Source organism: Mesocricetus auratus, unplaced genomic scaffold (genome assembly GCF_017639785.1).
Source record: "Mesocricetus auratus isolate SY011 unplaced genomic scaffold, BCM_Maur_2.0 Super-Scaffold_100007, whole genome shotgun sequence".
Taxonomy (NCBI): domain Eukaryota; kingdom Metazoa; phylum Chordata; class Mammalia; order Rodentia; family Cricetidae; genus Mesocricetus; species Mesocricetus auratus.
The window spans coordinates 78,590,125-78,610,524 of record NW_024429191.1 but is presented as its reverse complement, the minus strand read 5'-3'; the positions used below and the strand labels follow the sequence as shown (position 1 = coordinate 78,610,524).

The 20,400-nt window shown below is 42.9% G+C and overlaps 1 protein-coding gene across 8 annotated transcripts in view; it reads right to left on the bottom strand.

Moving 5' to 3' along the window:
• Positions 1-20,058, bottom strand: part of Atp6v0a1 (ATPase H+ transporting V0 subunit a1) — a 53,918-nt gene extending 33,860 nt beyond the window's left edge. For 4 of the 8 annotated variants that reach the window (XM_040749721.1, XM_040749723.1, XM_040749725.1 and 1 more), the window contains exons 1-7: positions 19,908-20,058; positions 17,487-17,646; positions 9,985-10,063; positions 7,887-7,984; positions 7,235-7,363; positions 889-992; positions 224-350 (exon numbers count right to left, since the gene is read on the bottom strand). In XM_040749721.1, the coding sequence (XP_040605655.1) occupies positions 224-350; positions 889-992; positions 7,235-7,363; positions 7,887-7,984; positions 9,985-10,063; positions 17,487-17,603 (654 nt within the window). In that variant the 5' untranslated portion in view covers positions 17,604-17,646; positions 19,908-20,058. Of the gene's footprint in view, positions 1-223; positions 351-888; positions 993-7,234; positions 7,364-7,886; positions 7,985-9,984; positions 10,064-17,486; positions 17,647-19,159; positions 19,238-19,907 lie in introns of those variants that run through there. The other 4 variants (XM_040749724.1, XM_040749727.1, XM_040749728.1 and 1 more) reach the window with 2 other exon arrangements.
• Between the last annotated feature and the right edge of the window lie 342 nt (positions 20,059-20,400).

Genomic DNA, 20,400 nt, shown 5'->3' with positions numbered 1-20,400 from the left:
CAAAGCTAAAATTTAGAATAATTGAAGAAAATGTGCTTAAAAAGAAAAAGAAAAAACCTGTATGGGCAAAGTTTAAAAATCTGTGTGTCTCCTGTCTACATGGAGGAGCTAAGTTAAAGAAAGGGGAGTGAGTCTTCCAGGCCCTGATCAAACAAGGGTTCCTCTGACGCTCCGGGTTCACTTTACAAGAACTACTCCCCAAGACACAATTCCCTTGTCTTACAGTCACAGGATCCTCCAGCGGGTTCTCGATTTCAGCCTGTCTTAGGAACACATTCCCTCGGCACACTCGCCAAAGCATGCGCTCAAACGTGGGGATCCGCTCCCGGTTAATCACACCAGCCACAAAGCTGTGGGGAGAAAGAGTTGGGTTGGGAACTCTAGGTCCGGGGATTTAAGACAAAGCAGGAGAGTGAGGGAAAGGGGAAATATTATACACTGCACATGAGACTACATGAAGTGGTGTCAAGAGGGCTGGCTGCCACTCTATTATTCCTGACCTCATTTCTAGACCCAACAGAGGGTTGAGAGACAATCCAGGAACTGAATTCTGACAAATCTAGGAACAGCTCTCAATGGTTCTGAACAAAGTGGCTCCGGTCAGCAAATCAGTCCCAAGACTCATTCATGATTCCCCCTCACTCCCCACCCAAAATGAAATCCAGGGCCTTGACATAGTAGGCAAATGTTCTACCACTGATCTATATCTCCAGCCCATAGTTTACCATACGACCTCACTATGTGGCCCAGGCTATTCTCAAATGTATGATTTTCCTGCTCTTGCCTCCTGAGGGGTGGGATTATAATCATGCACCACTATATTTGGTACCACTCACTGCTCTTTTGAATAGCAAAGAACACACCCACCAAGATTGAAGTGCTACCTACCCAAGTCTTAAGGGCGTGCCTCTTCCCATCTCATTTGGCTCCAAGAGTGATGAGGATTCTTCCAACAGGTCTGGATCCGCCATCTGCTGATGATGCAATTCAGCCTGAATTCACAAATCAATTAATATCTAATGAAAATAGTTAGTGGCATGCAGGGACCGAGGAACCAGGAGATGGGTTCAGAAAATAAAGATGAAAAGAATAAAGAAAAAGAGGGAAAACAAAACAAAAAGCCAAACAAACCCAAAACACTGAAAGATACAGCATACCCACAAAAAGAAGAGAGAGTAATAAGGAGGGAAACAAAGGAAAACACAGGAGATAAAGAAAGCAAAACTTCCCCAGAAGAGCATCTGGGGAAATGGTTTTAGAAATAAGGGACAGAAGAAGACATGAAATGATGGTGACATGTATAAATCTGTTACTTGGTGGAAGTCATTTTCTTTCTTTAATGCTTTCCTAAATAAACCTGGGCAGGAAGCTGACAAGTTTTTGAGAGAAAAACAAACAAACAAAAAACAAAACCTCAAACAGCTCTGCAGATATCTAGACAGCAAGAACACTTCTGTGCAAGCATGCAGGCAGTAGGACACTATTTCAAGTAAGGGACCTGGAGCTAGAAAGGGCACCGCTAGTCTTTGGTAAACCCAAAACAGGAGTACTGCTAGCATGCCTACACATAAAACACCCCAAAAGCATAGGATTTAAAGGGTTTTGTCATAAGGCTAAGAAGCGCAGCAGCATGGTGGCACAAGACTTTAATCCCAGCACTCGGGAGGCAGAGGCAGGAGGATCTCTGTGAGTTCGAGGCCAGGCTGATCTACAGAGTGAGGTCCAGGACAGCCAGGGCTACACAGAGAAACCCTGGGGTGAAAAACCAAGAAAACAAAAAAGAAGTGGGGAAGGTGCACAGGCCTGGGCCTCTGCTGCAGTCAATACAGGCAAGAAAAAAGCGAAAACATCCAAAGGTTCTATTTCTGACTAGGGATCTAGGAATACTGAAAAGTTCATGTACACTCTATAGCAGAGAACAAGAAATAACAGGCCACAACTAAACAATCTAGAGCTCCTGGCCTTGTTTAACGGATTAGAGTTAAAATGACTTCCACTAGGACAGCTTATACAATGAAATGAAGGCACAGCATTTCCCTACAGAGGTCTGCTATTTCCTCACCTCGCTCTCTTTAACACCTGGTCTCATCAGAATGGAGAAGCTGCCCTAAAAGGTGAACTCGAGCAGCCTAACCTACCCAGCTGTCATATCCATCCATGTGTTTGCCCAAAGATTAGAAGAAGCCAGAACAATACTCTCCCTCTTCAAAAGCCAAACAAAACACCAACAGAGATTCCCTTTTGTTTTCTTTCCAAATTTCAACTTCGCCTTATTCCTGTCAATTAAACTATGAAGGGGAACAAAGGCACATGTTTACCTTATGTGGTAAACAGTACAAACCAGGTAACTCTGAAGGGCAAAAAAGTGAAAGTAATTGTTTTGGGAAGTTATGGTCAGGGCTGGTTGTTTTTTTTTTTTTTTTTTTTTTGGTTGGTTTGGTTTTTTTAAAAGCACACAGGGCAGAGAAAAACTGTCATGTGATTAGAAATATTTAAGATGAGATAATGGGGACACTGGTGACTATTTGCTGTCACGTGTGGAAAAGGATTTTTTTTCAACCTAGAAACAAATCATCCAGCTGAAAGCAATCTGAATATTCAAATTACTACATTCCAATGGTTATTGGGGTGCCCATGGGCAAAATGAATAAAATTGATTGTTCCCCACAGACTCTCCTACTACTTTATGGGTTGGATCTCAGAACCTGGCTCTTACTTAAACCACAAACATTTGAATCAGTGTGGATATCTGTGCTCTTTTTTTCTTTTTTCTTGGATTTTTCGAGGCAAGCTTTCCCTGTGTAACAGTCCTGGCTGTCCTGGAACTCACTTTGTAGACCAGGCCAGCCTCAAACTCATTGAGATCTACCGGTCTCTGCCTCCTAAGTGCTGGGTAGAGGCGAGTCTTACCAACACCGTGCAAGCCTGTGTGCTCTCAAAGGGGACAGGCGACAAGAACGGCGGATTGTACTTAGATTGGCCCCGCTCAAAAGATGATAACTGGGGCTTAGATTTAAAGAAAACAGCAGATTAAAATTAAACAGAAAGATCAAATTCTAAATACTAATCTCACCACTTCATAGATAGTCTATTTAACCACTTCAAGTCTTACATAGGAAAGCCAAAAAAATTATAAATGGAATCGTGCCTGATGGGAAACTACAGTGACCAGAACTAAGGAACTTTATATATATATATATACATATTTTTTTTTAAATCTAAAACCAAAACCTGAGGCCCTCTCTCTCCCTCTCTCTCTCTCCCCCTCCCTCTTTCTCTCTCTCCCCCTCCCTCCCTCTCTCTCTCTCTCCCTCCCTCTCTCTCTCTCTCCTTAAGATTTTATGTGCATTGGTGTTTTGCCTGTATGCATGTCTAAAGGTGCCAGATCCCCTGGAACTGGAGTTACATGCAATTATCAGCTACCATGTGGGTTCTGGGAATTAAACCCAGGTCCTCTAGAAGAGCAACCAGTGCTCTTAACTACTGAGCCATCTCTCCAGCCCAACGCCACGCAGTTCTCTAGTAACAACAAATGCTGCCAAGTTCTCTAAATCACCTGTTCTTTCCTCTGAGTTGCCCCTTTCCCCATTGAGAACACTGAAAACCATACCTTACAGAGATCGAGTAGCTGAATGGAACCTCAGCTGTCTGTAGCATTTCAACATAAGCGGCACATCCAGTCAAGCTACATCAGCTACTAAGAACCCTTTAGCTGTCTAGCTACAGTGAGAAAGAAATGACATGTCACTACTTGAGGTATTCACCCAGAGGAGATGGCAGATGGAAAAGAAAAAGAAGAAAGCAGATGGGTGAAAACGCAGAGGGAAGGGGAGGCGGGGATCTGCATGCCATTAACCATTACTTTCCCAGTCTTCTTTACGCTCTCATATGTTATGATGCTTATGGTAAAAGATGCAGAGAAACCTCTCCAGCTCTTACAGTTCTTCATAAGCAAGAAGACTAGAAAAGGATAATCATTAATAAATCATTTTAAATGCTCTGGGTAAGAAATGGCTACGTTGAATTGACAATCATCTTAAATCATAAGAATATTCAACATATGTTTACTCTTCCCTTTCTACACACCCTGCCAATTATTATCACCAATGAGAAGAACATCATTTTCTGATTTAGCCATTTTTGATGGATTGGTATGAGTTACTGATTGAATTCACCAAATTATAAGAAAAGGCGAGAGGTTTGTAGTTGGCAGTGTTTGGTGCCATTTACAAACGTTACAATTTCAAACACGAAGCGAAATCTCATTATGAGCTGAATTTCCGACATCTCAGGTCCCAGGTTCGCTAGCCTTTCTTACATGTGCACCTGCACGCAGTGTGACACTCAGTGAGGCTCTGCCTCGGGTCAGGGCGGCAGCATCTGCAATTGCTGTTTGACAGCAGGGCAAGGTCTATGGAAAGGGGCCTGGCTGAGATTGGGACAGTGGCCAGAATGGGCCAGGGGCTGACTGCAAGGGGTGAGAAAAGCACAGTGGTTCTGGCCAGGGGCCTTTCTGCACTGCTGTGTGGCGCTTGAAATGAGCGGGGATTGATGAAAAGAGCAGGGGAGAAGCTCTCATACCCAAGGCCTTATGCTCAAAGCTTCTGGGAGATTGGGGCTGGGGTGGCTTTGCATAGGAAAGAGAGAACAACCCACCACGGACAGGGCATGAAGGTAATAAAGTCTCCTCAAGACTGGCACTTCATGCTTAGACTTCATAATCATAAAACAAAACTAAAAATCCATTTATTTTTTTTTCCCTTCTGCCTGTTCTTTCTGCTTGAGACTTGCCTGGAATTCCTAGTTCTCTTGCCTCCATCTCTCAGATGCTGGGTTTATAGGCACATACCATCACACCCAACTCCTAATGTGCAATTTTGAATAGCAAATCACCTTTTTAAATGGTTCATCTTACTTTACTGGATTCTTGGGGGGAGGGGCAGGGGGAGTTTCACTATAAAGCTTAGGTTGGCCTTGAATTAGCAATCTGGAAAATCTCAAATATATAGTAAGATCAGGTCCCCCATATAAAAGCAGTATAAATGGTACAAGAAGTGTCAAATGAATCTAAAAGTAGCTGAGCATTGACGGTGAGGTCAGGTGGGATACACTAGAGCAGCGTGGACATATTTAGGAAAAGTACAAATCTGTGAGATATGGAGCTCCAGGATCAGGGGTTTCCTGACATAACCAATGACGTATCCTTTGAAGGAACTGGGTCTTTCACAATCTGTACCTCATAAAGAGTACATGCTCTTTACACACGCAAGGAAATGACAGATAAGAATACAGCAAAATGCAGGCAGTGAGCATCCTGGAATCGAACATTCAGTGGAATCATAAGACGTAAGTGGCTTTGCCTGTGGCTAGGATCCTAAGCACTTGTACAGAGTTGATCTCATTGTTTCACATCTTCTAAAGTGATCAGGCTCAAAGTTCTCAACTTGGGCATAAGCAAATATTCATATGGAATTTTTATTATTTTATAACCAGATTCCTACTCTTGGGAAGACTAGGTAGTTAAATTCATAGGAACTTTTCTCATTTCCTTGTTTCCACAGACCCTTTGGATTAACATGACTGTCTGATCAAATCCATAGTTACTGAGAAATGTATCACTTCCTCAAAAGATTTTTTTCTCTAGATAGTGGTCTTCATAAAAACATGCCTATTAAAACAGCTAGCTGGGCCCCATCCCCAGGATTCCTAACTCAGTAGGTCCTCAGTGGGGAAGGATCATTTATATTTCTCACAGGTTCCAGAAGAGGTTGTTGATGCTAGTTGGAAGCCCTGAGAACTATGGAGTACTGGTCTCTTCTCGGGCAACAGAGTTAAAGTAAAACTGAGAACATAACAGATACTGCCTGAGATAGGCTCTCTATATCCAATTTTCTTCCTTTCTCTCTTTCTCCTTCCTTCCTTCCTTCCTTCTTTCCTTCTTTCTTTTTTTTTTCCAAGACAGGGTTTCTCTGTGTAGCTCTGGCTGTCCTGGAACTCACTCTGTATTATAGGCTGGCCTTGAACTCACAGAGATCCACCTGCCCTGGTGGTGCACTGCTACTACCCAGCTTTATCAAATCTCTGTCAAAGCTTTTTGTTAAGCAAAGGAAATCAACTTTATGGGTGGAACACAGTAACAGTAACTAGGGCGATGTCTGAAGTGTTTAATATTTGGTTGGGAAAGACATCTGTCAAAAAGAGCACTATCAATATTTTAGGCCACCAGAAAAACCACATGCAGGTTGGATGCTTATGCTCCCTTCCCAAGGTTAATTAGGAGAAGGAAACATTCTACAAATCTGAACTAACTCTTCAGGGTGGGTGGGTGGGGGTCTCCTTGGCAAATTGTCACTTGGCGATTCAGTACCTTCATATTTAACCAGGGAAAACTTAGTAACATCTTTCCTTATAAGTAATAAACTTGAGTCTATGGGAAAATTCAAACTAGTATCAAACCAATGCTTCCATAGGACACAATGAAAACTCAGGAAAATGTGGTGATATATTGTTTATGGTCTAATAAAGCCACTGAAGATCAGAATGCAAAACACTGAGGAAGTGGAGACAGGAAGAGATGTGGCTGGGCAGAGAGAGGAATATAAGGTGTGAGGAGACAGGAGCTCATCATATTCAGTCTGAGGATTTGTGAAGACAGGATCTTGCCCACTTTGGTCTGAGGATTTGGTAGAGGTAAAAGATCTCTTTAGTGGCTGGCTCATTTACTTCTCTGACCTTCAGACAAGCTTTATTTGTTAGAGTACAAACAAAATATCGCCACCGAAAACTGTGACGTGAGCCCTAAGTGATAAAGAATTCCCAAGGGTTGGTGAACAAAGTAATTGGATGACTAAAGGTTTGGAGACTGAAACTTCACTGTAAGTTTGCACACAACCAGAGGCTTGTTTCTTCAACTTCATGTATACTGTACTTACCTTATAACACATGACTACAAAGTGTCACAGAGACATTGCAACTAACTATACGTATACATCAACTCTAGGATTCCATCCTCCACCTTGAGATGAAGGTTTGCACAAGTTGTGAAAATATATGAAACCATGGCTGGCTGTGTACTACATGGAAAATGGAACACAACCTGACACTCTAACTAAAACAGGGTGCAAAAATGGCATTGCTTCCAAACTAGCAAATTAAAATAATTATTTGAATAAAAAATGGCCCACTTGTGCAGGTATACCAGCTGCTCAAGTACTAGAAGAAACAATAGTCTGACCTCATCAAAAAACTGCTGAGTTTTGCGAAGTATAAATTTTAATTCAGTCAGTTCCAGAAAGTTTCTCTTCAGAGCTTCCTGGTTTGTGTTGATTTCCTTCAGCTCATTTTCAATCTTCTCGAAATTGGCCTAGGGTTTAAAAAAAGAAAGTTGTTAATTCAAAATAAGCTCCCTGTGCTTGCTCTAAAGGACATTAACTGAATTTGTACTCTAGAACTGTTGCCATGGCAACATATAGCTACAGCTACTAAGCCAATGCTGTGATTTTAAGAGCAACTATAAACTAGACATTTAGCTTAAATGAGCCTTTATTTGTCTACAGAGTCCACTGTGCACTCAGTGAGTTTTTTTGAGAGAATCCAGACACTCAAAAATATCAAAAGCTCATTGGCTATTCATTTAGTGTGTAATGGTTATCAGCTAACAAGGGAACAGGAAACTAATAAGCATTAATTTGGTGGTGTATTATAATATGCTATCTCTGTGTGATGTACTGCTTGACATTATAAAAGAGGGAATTCACTCCAGTCCCACCTAGAAAAAATTTACAATGAAAGACAATGCTCACAATGTTGTCAAGAATTCCTCTATGCCAGCCACTCAGGAAGGCAATACCTGCATTTACATAGAAAGTTATCTAAGAATTGTTTACCTCTAAGTCGATCATGTCCCGGGGGAAGGGCACCTCTGGGTTTTCACCAGTGTCCATAATTGGGATGTTTGCTTTTCTTATCTCTTTCTCAACAAATCCTAAAATGATAGAGTCAGAGTACTCACATGTAGATGCCTGGAATTCTCATTATTTGAGAAAACACACACACAGATCCAACACCTGACTAAGCTTCATCCCGGGAAGAACCAACAAACCAAAGAAGCGGCTCTTTTCTCTGCACTTCTCTTTCTCGCACTTGACTCTCTAAGGCTATCCCAAAGAGGGCGGTCAAGCCCATGGCTGCTCCTTTCTCTCTGCTGGTCTTTGCTGTTGTTTTGAGAATGACCTTGGACTACCAACTCTCTCCCAGTTTCTACCTGTGATTACAGGCGTCTGGCTTTCTCTGAGTTTAGAACTGGCTTGCAGCCACTTGACCTCCCACCCTATGTGAAGTACTTCCTTCAGGTTTGACAGCTCTCTTTACAGGTATTATTGGTCAATCAAAGCTCCAGAAGAATACAGCATTAACAGGCCACTTGGGAGTTGGGATAATTCTAAGTCAAAAAGATTCATTTAATTTAGAAACAGTTGGGTTATTTTATCTAACGTCAAAAGCCAAACATTAAGCACAAATGCCCCAAAACACCAAAAGAGAAAAGTGTTTTCATGACAACTATCAACTTTTTTTTTTGTTTTTTGAATACGAACCAATTTATCTATGGACTTGGTAGAATGGCAAGATCATGGGTTTGGAGCCAAACAGAACGACTTACTTTCAAATGCTCACTCCATTATGACTGTTTATATTCTTGGGTATGTCAAGGAAGTCACAGGCTTCTCAGTCCTTACATGAGGGTGACACCTATCTTTTTTTTTTTTGGTTTGGAGCCAAGCAGAACCACTTACTTTCAAATGCTGACTCCATTATGACTGTTTATATTCTTGGGTATGTCAAGGAAGTCACAGGCTTCTCAGTCCTTACATGAGGGTGACACCTATCCTTTTTTTTTTTTTTTTTTTTTGAGACAGTGTCTATGCACACCAACCTGGTGTGGAACTTACAGGAATTGTCTGCCTCTAAGTGCTGGGATTAGAGATGTATGCCACCATTCCTTAAAGGGTGTCATGGGGGAATGAATAGAGGTCTTAATCAGCACCCCAGCCTTTAGTAAAGTCTTAGAGAATGTCCCATTTTTCATAAACTGCTCAGATGAAAAGACAGCTCAGCTGACATCTGAATTTGATAGTATTCTGGGTCCTATCTTTTGAGTTCTACAACACGGTTCTGCTATTAAAAACCCATAAGAATCTAAAAGCATACTGACATATACAGGTAACCACAGTACTCCAAAAACCATGGCAGGAGGATCATTGCCTGGGAAAGCTACAAAGAGTTCCAGGTCAGTCTGAGCTACAAAGTGTCAGAGTAAAAGAAAAAAAAATCTAATAAAAAAAAAAAACCACAGTGTTTTCAGTTTGCCCTTTGAACAAGATTTCCCCATAAAATCTATTTATATACAAGAAGTTCATCTTAATGTCATGGATGCAGATTTTTCCCTTTTCCTTTTTCAAGTCTTTTAACAAGGCTATTTTGTGCATGTGTATGTATGTTATGTACGTATGAGTGTGGGTGTTGATGTGGGGGTCAAAGGACAACTTTTGGGAGTTGGTTCTCGCCTTCCACCCTGCTGAGGCAGGGGCTTGTTCCTTGCTTCTGCTGCCCATGTACTCTGGGCTAGCTGGCCTGCAAGCCTCGCCCTCCCACCTCACTGAAGGAATGCTGAGGGTTCAGACATACACCGTCACATCTGGTGATTTCCTTATTGTTGCTTATCGAATACACTGCGAAGGGAGAACCGGCTGGATAAGGAACTAGAATCCTAGGCAGCCACGTCTGGCTTTTTACACACGATTCAAGGACAGCGCCCAGATCTTCAGGCTCGCATGGCAAGTACTTCCACATGTTGAGCCACCTCCCTGGCCCACTTTCCTTTTCTATCGCACAGTTTTATCCCTTTACTGAGAGGCAGGCTAGTGGCTCTAATTTAAGACAAATGACTCACTATAGGAGTGTCACATAAGACCAAATGGTACATACGAAGCTTTCGATCCATCTCTTCACATCTTCTAACTTCATTCACAAATTTCCTCTGGAAGACATTCACATCTGGGTTTAACTGAAAAACAAGAACATGATAGCAAACTTCAAACACTGAGTCTGCATCTTGTGGAATATTCCTTTGCACTGTTTGAAGATATTATCTCTGTGACTGGCTTAATAAAGAGCTGCATGGCCATTAGCTAGGCAGGAAGAGGTTAGGCGGGGCTTCTGGGGACAGAGAGCTCTGGGAAGAAGAAAGGAGGAGTTGCCAGTGAGATGCAGAGGAAGCAGGATGGGCAGTACAGAGTAAAGGTAACAGAGTCATGTAAAAGAACATAGACTAAAAGATATGGGTTAATTCAAGTTGTAAGACCTAGTTAGGAACAAGCCTAACCTAAGATAAGGCCAAGCTTTCATAATTAATAATTCTCTATGTCTTTTTTTTTTTTTTTGGTGAGCTGGTAGACCAAAAAGAAAAAATCTGTCCACAACAACCTGTTTTGTTTATTAATTTACTCGTTTGTTTGTTTGGTTTTGGTTTTTCGAGGCAGAGTTTCTCTGTAACAGTCCTGGCTGTCCTGGAACTCACTCTGTAGAACTCACAGAGATCTGCCTGCCTCTGCCTCCAGAGTGCTGGGATTAAAGACGTGTGCTACCACCGCCAGGCAACATCCTATTTTATAAGCAACACATCCCATAAATGGAATCTTAATTTTGTGCCATTGTATAATGCAACCTGAATCAAAACTGTCTACCAATCCATGTGAAGGGCTTTGTGCCAGCCACACAAGCTGAAGTTAAAAGCCTCCGTCGATGCTGCAACACAGCTGAGAAGGAGACAAATAAGCCAAAACTGTGAGCTCCCTTGCTTCCCCCCACCTGGAAGCCTTGTCATAGGTGCTCTGTGTGGTCTTCCTCTCTCTTTCTCCCCAAGCAAAGGGGACAGAAGGCAAATGCCTGCTCTTCTCCCCCAGGTTTTCACCTTCTGGTGACAGTCTGATTTTATTAATTTACTAAAGCCACACCATAAGGAGTATCACCTCACACCTGTTAGAATGGCTTTCATGAAAAAGATGGGGGCCAGGCTTGGCCATACATGTAGTAATCCCAACTCTGTAGAAGCAGGGGGATTAGAAGTTCAAAGACAGCCTGGAGAGCAAAGCAAGATATAGGCCAGCATTGGCTACATAGCAAGACCTCTGAAAAGATGAGAGGCATGAATTGATGAAGATGTCGACAAAAGAGAACTCTTGTGTATTGTTGAAAGAAATATAGATTAGTGCAATTATATGGAAAACAGGGTAGTTCCTGGAAAAAAAAAGTTCTTAAAAAAAAAAAAAAGAACTACTGCCAGGTGGTGGTGGTAGTGGTACATGCCTTTAATTCCAAGTCTTTAATCCCAGCTCTCAGGAGGCAGAGGCAGGTGGATCTCTGTGAGTTTGAGGCCTGGTGTACAGAGCAAGTTCCAGAACAGCCAGGACTATTATATATAGAAACCTTGTCTTGGAAAAGGGAAAAAAAACAACTACCAAGAGATGGGGATTTAGCATGCACAGACACCTTGGTGCAGTCCCAGCAGGGCATGGGTAGAACTGCCATACAATCCAGCAATTCCCCTTCAGGGTACACAGAAGACCTGAAATGAATATGCAGGGCTATTCCCAACAATTACTATATAGAGTCAACCCAACAAGAGATGTGTCGATGAAGAACACATGGAAGGTTATACTAAGTGAGATACACCAAGCACATTGCATCCTACCTACATGTTGTTGTGGAATATTAGTTTAAGATGTTACATTCATTTATGATGTGGATTATTTGTTTAATGACGAAAAGATGTGTTGCATTTGTTTAACCCTGTAAAGTTGTGTTACTTTGCCTGCCTAAGACACCTGATTGATCTAATAAAAAGCTAAATGGTCTATAGCTAGGCAGGAGAAAGGCTAGGCAGGGATGGCATGCAGAGAGAATAAAAAGGAAGAGAAATCTAAGGAGAAGGGAGAGGAGTGAGAAAAGGAGGAGAGGAGGATGCCAGGGGCCAGCCACTAGCCAGCCTCAGAGTAAGAATGAAAGAAAGACATATAGAATAGAGAAAGGTAAAAATCCCAGAGGCAAAACATAGATGAGATGATCTAATTCCACATAACTGGAGTGACATGAAACTGGCAATCACACTTGGCTCCTCTGGAAGCACAGCAAGTGCTTTAACCACTGAGTCATCTCTCCAGCCCAGAGATAAAATTTTCAACAATTGCAGGGTAGGCAAGATAGCTCAGTGTGTAAAGGTGCTTGCCTGGAGACTGTGCAAGCTTGATGACCTGAGTTCAGGCCTTGGAACCTACATAAAGCTAGAGGGACAGTATCAACTCCAAAAACCTGTCCTCTGACCTTTACATCACACACACACACACACACACACACACACACACACACACACACACTACCACCAATAATAATAATAATAAGTAAATAAATAAAGCAAGCTGGGCAGCGGTGGTGCACAGCTCTATTTCCAGGAATTGGGAGGCAGAAGCAGGCATATCTCTGTGAGTTCGGGGCCAGTCTGATCCTCAGAGAGTCCCAAGACACTCAGGTCTACACAGAGAAGCCCTGTCTCAAAACAATAACAAACCAACAACAACAACAACAAAAACCAACAAAAAACTTAAAAAAAAAAACTGATGTGCAACCCAGGTGGTTAACTATAATTCTAGCATTTAGGAGGTAGAGGTAGCAGGATTAGGAGTTTAATACTCTCCCCAGCTCCATCAGAAGTTAGAGATCATTTTGGGCTACAGGAGACTGTCTCAAACAAACAAACTCAAACTAACAAAGCTGGACTTGGTACAGGCCTTATAGTCCCAGCTATTCAGGAGGCTGAAATAGGGTTCTCAGTTCAAAGCTAGACAAGGTTGCAGGGCAAATTTAGGCCAGCACGGACAATTTAGTAAGACCCTGCTTCGAAATAAAAGGTTGGGAGTGTAGCTCATAGGCAGAGCACTTGCCTAATACACACGAGCACCTAGGTTCAATTTTCAGCACCAAGAATAAATAAACACATAAATAAACACATATATGAGCGAATAGATAGACAGACAAACGGATAAATAAATAAATAAATAAATAAATAAATAAATAAATAAATAGACAGTATGGCAGTGCCTTTCTCAAAAGTAATAATAGGAGCAGGAGAACCTGATGTGGGTGCTGGACATTGAACTCAGGTCCCCCAAAGAACAGCAAGTGCTCTTAACTTCTCTCCAGCCCCTTAGTTGAATTTTTAAGACAAGGTATAATGTACAGCTGAGATAGCCTTGAAATCAGTATGTAGATGAGGATGACCTTGAACTGCTGATCTTCTGTCTCCTCCTCCCAAGTGCTAGGATTATAGGGGTTCACCACCCTGCCCCACTCAGTCACAGCACAGTTAAGCGGTAACAGTGCAACTTGCTATATAGCCCAGGAAAGCCCTGAGCTCCATAGACTTCTGCTTTTACCTCCCAAGTACTGAAAGGTTAAGAAATCAAGATGCATACAAAAAAACACAAGTTATAAAGGAAAGAAAAAAATATTTCTGCTACATTGAAACCTAGGCTCAGCAGTTAAAAACACTTTGCTCTTCCCAAGTAGAGAAGTACAATTCCCAGCACCCTAATACATGGTAACTCATGACTGTCTGTAACTCCAGCTCCCGAGGGAATCTGACTTACTCAGGCACCTGCACTCACATGTGCATCCCCACATACAAACACATAATCAAAAATAAATTTTAAACTTGGTTGCCTTTAACCCCAGCATTTGGAAGGCAGAGAAATGCGGGTCTCTGTAAGTTCGAAGTCAGCCTGGTCTACAGAGTGAGTTCCAGGACAGCCAGGGCTGTTTCACAGAGAAACCCTGTCTCAAAAATCCAAAATAATAACATAAATAAATTTTTAAAGATTAAAAAAATAACAAATAAGCTGGATATAGTGGTGCATGCCTTTAATCCCAACACTCAGGAGGTAGAAACAGTCAGATCTCTGTGAGTTCAAGATCAGCCTGGTATAGATAGGGAGTTCCAGGACAGCCAGGGCTACATAGTAAGACCCTATCTCACATTTTTTAAAACTACTGAGTAAAACAATTCTGGGAAACAGGATAGTCACACAGCTTTTAAAAGTATCACCCCAGATTACTTATTAATTACATGGGGGATAAGATACCTTTACAATGGAGAAATCTAAGCAAGGCTGAGGACAATAAAGCGCCTGCCATGGAAACATGAAAACCCCAGAACCTACATAAGAAAGCTGGACAGGGGCTGGAGAGATGACTCGGTGGTTAGGAGCACTGACTGCTCTTTCAGAGGACCTGGGTTCAATTCCCAGCACCCACATGGCAGCTCACAACTGTCTATAATTTCAGTTTCAGAGGACCTGACACCCGTGGCAAAGCACCAACACATATAAAATAAAAATTAGCAAATTAAAAAAAAAGAAAGAAGCTGGGCGGTGGTGGCACACGCCTTTAATCCCAGCACTCGGGAGGCAGACACAGGCGGATCTCTGTGAGTTCGAGGCCAGCCTGGTCTACAGAGTGAGTGCCAGGACAGCCTCCAAAACAATACAGAGAAACCCTGTCTTGAAAAACCAAAAAAAGAAAGAAAGAAGGAAAAGAAAGCTGGACAGGCTCCAGGTTCAGTGAGGAAACCCTGTCTCAAAAACTAAGGTGGAGCTAGGCATCGGAGGTGGTGCACACCTTTAATCCCAGCACTCGGGAGGCAGACACAGGTGGATCTCTGTGAGTTCGAGGCCAGCCTGGTCTACAGAGAGAGTTCCAGGATTGCCAGGGCTACACAGAGAAACCCTGTATCAAAAAAAGACAGAAGCAAGCAAACAAATAAAAGTGGACACTAACTAAGGCATATATCTGATATTTACCTCTGGCCTTTATAGGCATATGTGCATGTGCGCGCACGTGTGTGTGCACACACACACAGACACACAAAAAATAAATATAGAATAGGAACAGCATAGTAGGCACACTTGAAATCCCAAAATCAGGGAGGCTGAGGTAGAAGGAAGTTCTTTGATTTCAAGGCCAGTCTGACTAGTGAGACACATGGGTGTCAGAACTCAATGTTGGATGTCATTCCTCAGAAGTCACCTACCATGGTTTATTTGGTTGTTGTTTTCTTTTCTTTTGTTTTTGCCTTTTGAGATAGGCTCTCTCAGTAGGACCTGGTGCTTACTAATTAGGCTGGGCTGTCTGGCTAGCAAACTCCAGGGATCCACATGTTTCTGTTTCCCTTGTGCTAGAATTGCAAACATATGCCACCATAGCCAGTTTTTTAGAGCTAAGGACTCAGTGAAGGTTTCTATGTGGCAAGTACTTTATCAGCTAAGCTGCTACTACAATAACCTCCTAATTATAATAACTATGTAGCCCTGGCTGGCCTAGACCTCACTGTGTAGATAACATTGGCTTCACATTCTCGCTATCCTCTTGCCTATGCCTCCCAAGCACAATTTGGGGATTTGAGATGTGAGTTATCACGACTGGTTTTGTTTTGTTTTGTTTTGATTTTGGTTTTTCGAGACAGGGTTTCTCTGTGGCTTTGGAGGCTGTCCTGGAACTCACTTGGTAGTCCAGGCTGGTCTCGAACTCACAGAGATCTGCCTGCCTCTGCCTCCCGAGTGCTGGGATTAAAGGCGTGCCCCACCAACACCCGGCTGACTGGTTTTGTTTTTAAGGCAAGTCTATTGACTACACAGAGGTTACAAGGTGTGCACAGTAGTGCCAGAGAACTTCTTGGCAGCTCAACAACTCCAGGACCTTTATTAGTTAATCCTACCCATTTCTTTTTTTTTTTTTTTTTTTTTGGTTTTTCGAGACAGGGTTTCCCTGTGGCTTTGGAGGCTGTCCTGGAACTCGCTTGGTAGACTAGGCTGGCCTCGAACTCACAGTGATCCGCCTGCCTCTGCCTCCCGAGTGCTGGGATTAAAGGCGTGCGCCACCAACGCCCGGCAATCCTACCCATTTCTGATCACTCCGGTTTAACTCACCCACTCATTCCAACCAACTATGATGAAAAAAAAAAAAAGCCTGTATACGCACTAAAGCTACAATTATGAGTAAAAACACAGAAGATTCTTGTCTTTATGGGGCTTAGATCATTGTGGAGGGACTTTACAGTCAACTGTTCCCATTGGTAAATGTGAAATCATGACCACTATGAATGCTATCAAAAGTACCTGGATCTCTGAGAGTGCAGGAGCTGAGTCAGGGACCCTTCTGAACCTCCTGACCACACACACCTTTCATTTGTGTGCACTGTTGTCGTTTTAAGATTTTAAAAAAGCGAAGATGCCAAGGGACAGAATTCAAGCTGAGGGTTTTTATTAAGGGAAAAGGAACATAAAAAAGGAAAAGGAGAGGAAGGAAACTGGCCTCTGGGGACAGGAGCAGCAGGAGACAGAGAAGAGAGGGATGCAGAGAGAGAGGAACTGACAGACAAAGAGAGGAGAGAAAGAGAGAGGGATAGGAGGTGAGCAGGGTCCCTTTTTTAAAGGGAACATAGTGAATGTGCACAGGTGGTGCTCTTAGTGGCATAGCTGTCAGAACTCAAAAGGCAGGCCAGTACAGATGCCTGCATACTAACATGCACAGTGTATCTTCTTGCTCAAATTATAAATTCCCAGAGCTTATTAAACAAAAAACAAATCTTAGACGTCCTTTTTGTTTTGAGATCCTTTCCAAGAATTCAAAACAGTGAATTAGTAGTGTATGCTTACTTACATACTATATAAGTTTGTTCATGTATATAGCTGTCTCAGATTTTGTTTAAAAACTTTCTTTTATATCCCACTGAAAGGAAAAACTACAGTTTTTGCTATTGTCTTAAATATCCGGTTGTGATGTTAAAGGAACCCAAATTAAGTAAAAAGTAAAAGATTAGTGTGGTACCCTCTGCCAGCATTCCTAACAACTACCTGACATTACATAAAATAGTTTTCCTTTTTCTTTTTCCCCCAGACAAGTTCTCATGTAGCTCAGGCTGGCCTAAACTTATTACATAGCCAAGGATGACCTTGAATTCATAATACTGCCAAAGTGCAGGGGTCTTAGGTCATTTGCCCTCCATCATGCTCAGTTTGTTTTTGATTTTTTTGTTGTTGTCTCCTCCTCTTTCTCCTCCTTCTATACAAGGTCTCACTCTGTAGCTCAGGTTCATCACCTCATTGCCTCAGCCTCCCAAGTGCTAGCATTATAGGGATGAACCACCATACCCAGCTAAGGATGACTGTCTAAGGAAGAATTAGCAAAAACCATAGAAGGATTGGCTGAAACCATTTCTACCTCTAGAAAGGCAAAAGACAACTTGAAGTTTTTCAGTACTAAGCCAGTGATATGATGTTACTTTGCAAATAAAAGGCAAAAGACTCCAGACAAAGCAGTTAAACATAACAAACAAAACAGTTCGACGGTGATCAAAAAGCAGTCTGGCTTCCACTTACATCACGAAACTGGACCTTTCCGAGTTCTCCTAATTCACTGACACAACAATAAGCAGCTTCTGACTGTAGAAATAGCTGGGCTAGGGTCATCTCCTCGCTCCGGAAAAGCTCCCCCATGTTGGCAGAGAGTGGTCAGTGAATATCTGTGGTTCACTCCAATCTGAGGCAAGAGAGAAAATGACATGGCTTGAGAATTAACCTCTAGAACCAATAACAAACAATACCCCTGGTGAGGTTCTTTATTTCTTTTGTGCCCTGTGAGAAGTCTTGCTATCTGCTTAGAAAAGTACAAAAGAGAAGCCAAGGCGGTGGTGGCACACAACTTTAATCCCAGCACTTGGCAGGCAGAGGCAGGTGGATCTCTGTGAGTTTGAGGCCAGCCTGGTTTACAGAGCAAGTTTCAGGACAGCCTCCAAAACAATACAGAGAAATCCTGTCTTGAAAAACCAAAACACCAAAAAAAAAAAAAGAAAGAAAGAAAGAAAGAAAGAAAGAAAGAAAGAAAGAAAGAAAAGTGCAAAAGAGAAATTGCAAAAAGCCCTTACTAAATCCCGGACTACAGAGTCTATACAGAGTCACTTCCTTTATAGTTAATATTAGGACTGACTGACAGTATTTTGAACACACAATACAATGGAATATATGCAGATTAAGGACAGGAATTGGGAACTCCAAAAAGCTCTGTCATATCATACAGTGACATTCACAGTGCCTGGAGGTTTGGTTTTATTTTGTTTATATAACCTCTGCTGGTCTCAAACTCAACATAGAGTGGAGGCTGGCATTGAACTCCTGATCCTCCTACCTCCACCTCCTTAGATTACTGGAATAAACAAACAAAACCAGGGCTTTTTGTTGTTACTATTTGGGTTTTTTTTTTCACACTTGACAGAATTTTCTTACTAAAAGGGATCCTCTTTGTTGTTTCTCATTGTGTGTTTGTTTCATTTTCGAGCAGGAAACAACAAGAGACTTTAATTACCCTCTTACATAAAAGATGTGCCTAGCTTCCCCTCCTCCATTAACAATGCCCACTTCCAACATCCAAAAATCCCCAGTACTATCAAAAAGCTGTGGGTAAAGGGATCAAGCTTCCAAACTCCTGGGAAAACATCATTCCTCGTCTAAGGAATCCCAATATATAAACATCATTGTAAAAAGACAAAGGAGCCCCCCACAGTTTCAACTCTGGCATGACAGGAACACGTTGGTAATGATAAATCACTTTTAATAAGCCAGAGGAAAAGCCTTCCACCTCTGCAGCTTTTTACTTCCCATCCCCATCATCCTCAAAACAACTGTCATCTCCCCTTGTAAGCCACGGAAGACTTCCTTTCAGGTCAGCAAGGGCGCTATCAGTGGTACTGAAATTGCAATTATTTTATTCTCGATAAGCTCCAGTTCAGTTCAGGTACAGCACGGTCTGCAATTTCTAAAGCCACCAGATCATACATTACGTTGCTTTTAATGTCGTAAGGTCATGCATATTCCACATTGACTGATAGGCGAGACTGACATTTCAGAGAAGATTTGCTCTTTGGGAAGGAAGGCAGGAGGACATTTTGAGGAACCCAAATAACAAATCCTTTCTGCATTTGGTGTTCTCAAGGACAGCAAAACAACACACTCTGCTAAAGCAAGGATTTCCCAAGAGATTATGTGGGTTGACTTACTTGTGGATATCTGAATCACCCACAAGAGCTATTACCAGTCTCTCCACCTCGAACAAGGACAGACGCCACAACCTCAAAATAAATGAAATCATGTCTGATCAGCATAGACCAGGAGCTGCCAGGGATGACAACCTCTAACAAGTTGCCACCCTCCTCCTGTTCCTTCATGATTACAGGCCTCTCTATCTCTACCCACATTGAAGCCAAACACAAAACGAATTTGGAAGAGCAGTTCCCGGGGGTCGCGAAATGAAACATGAACAAAGAATAATTCTGCAGAAGGGGGAGAATCCAAACCCAACATCCTCCCTAGAGGACTCTATCTCGCTCCGGTTTTCCAATCTCCCCTTCCTAACAGGGAGCATTTGTGGTTCATCTGCTTCATTTCTGGGCTGCACAGTGAGAAAGCAGAAATTCTCTGGACTGGGCATAACCTGTCTCCCGGGTAAGGGAGAAATCCCCAAATTCTAAGACCCTTTAAGAAATCCCCTTAGATCCCTCTGCCTATCCTATCTCCTCTATCCGGTCGCCTCCCCTCACCGGTCCTCCCGGGGCAGTGGCCCTCCAGTTCCTCTGCCCACAGGAAGGGTGTCTGAACAGGGGGATGAGCCCGCCTCCCCCCGTATTTCTCCCAGAGACCTAAAACCCCTGCTAATTCTTCTGACAAGCGGCCGGATGTACCGGAGTGCGCCCTAGTGTCCCCTTGAAGGTCGCTCCGGGACGCGCTCTTTCCACAACCCTCGCTCACCTCTGGCCCGCACGGCCGCCGCGACCGCAGCCGCCGCAGCAAAGACCCCAGCTCCGGCAGGGCAAGTTCCGAGGAGCGTACGCAAGCAAGGCTCCGCCCCGACGCCACCGCCGAGTCCCGCCCCCAGAATGACTTCATCTCAGTTGACCAATGGGATGCTGCCTCTCCCGGGCTGCCGCAGTGCAGAGTCCAGGGGGCTCGGGCGAGTCCTGCTGTGCGGACGCCATCTTTGTTCCGGCGTTGTGATTTCTAACCGGGAGTGTTTGGAATCGTCAGTGCTGGGCGTGTGTGACTTTTGAAGTGTTTGACTTCTGAGCCCGTCAGAACCCTTTGTCTCTGTTGTCCCTGGAGCAAGGTTACTTGCCATCTATATTTTCCAGGGAAGCAGTTCACAACCTTTTCTTGAAGAAAGTAGCGTGAGATAAATTGACATTATAGAATGACGTAAGAGCTGCAGGGGGCTTCAGCACACACACACACACACACACTCACA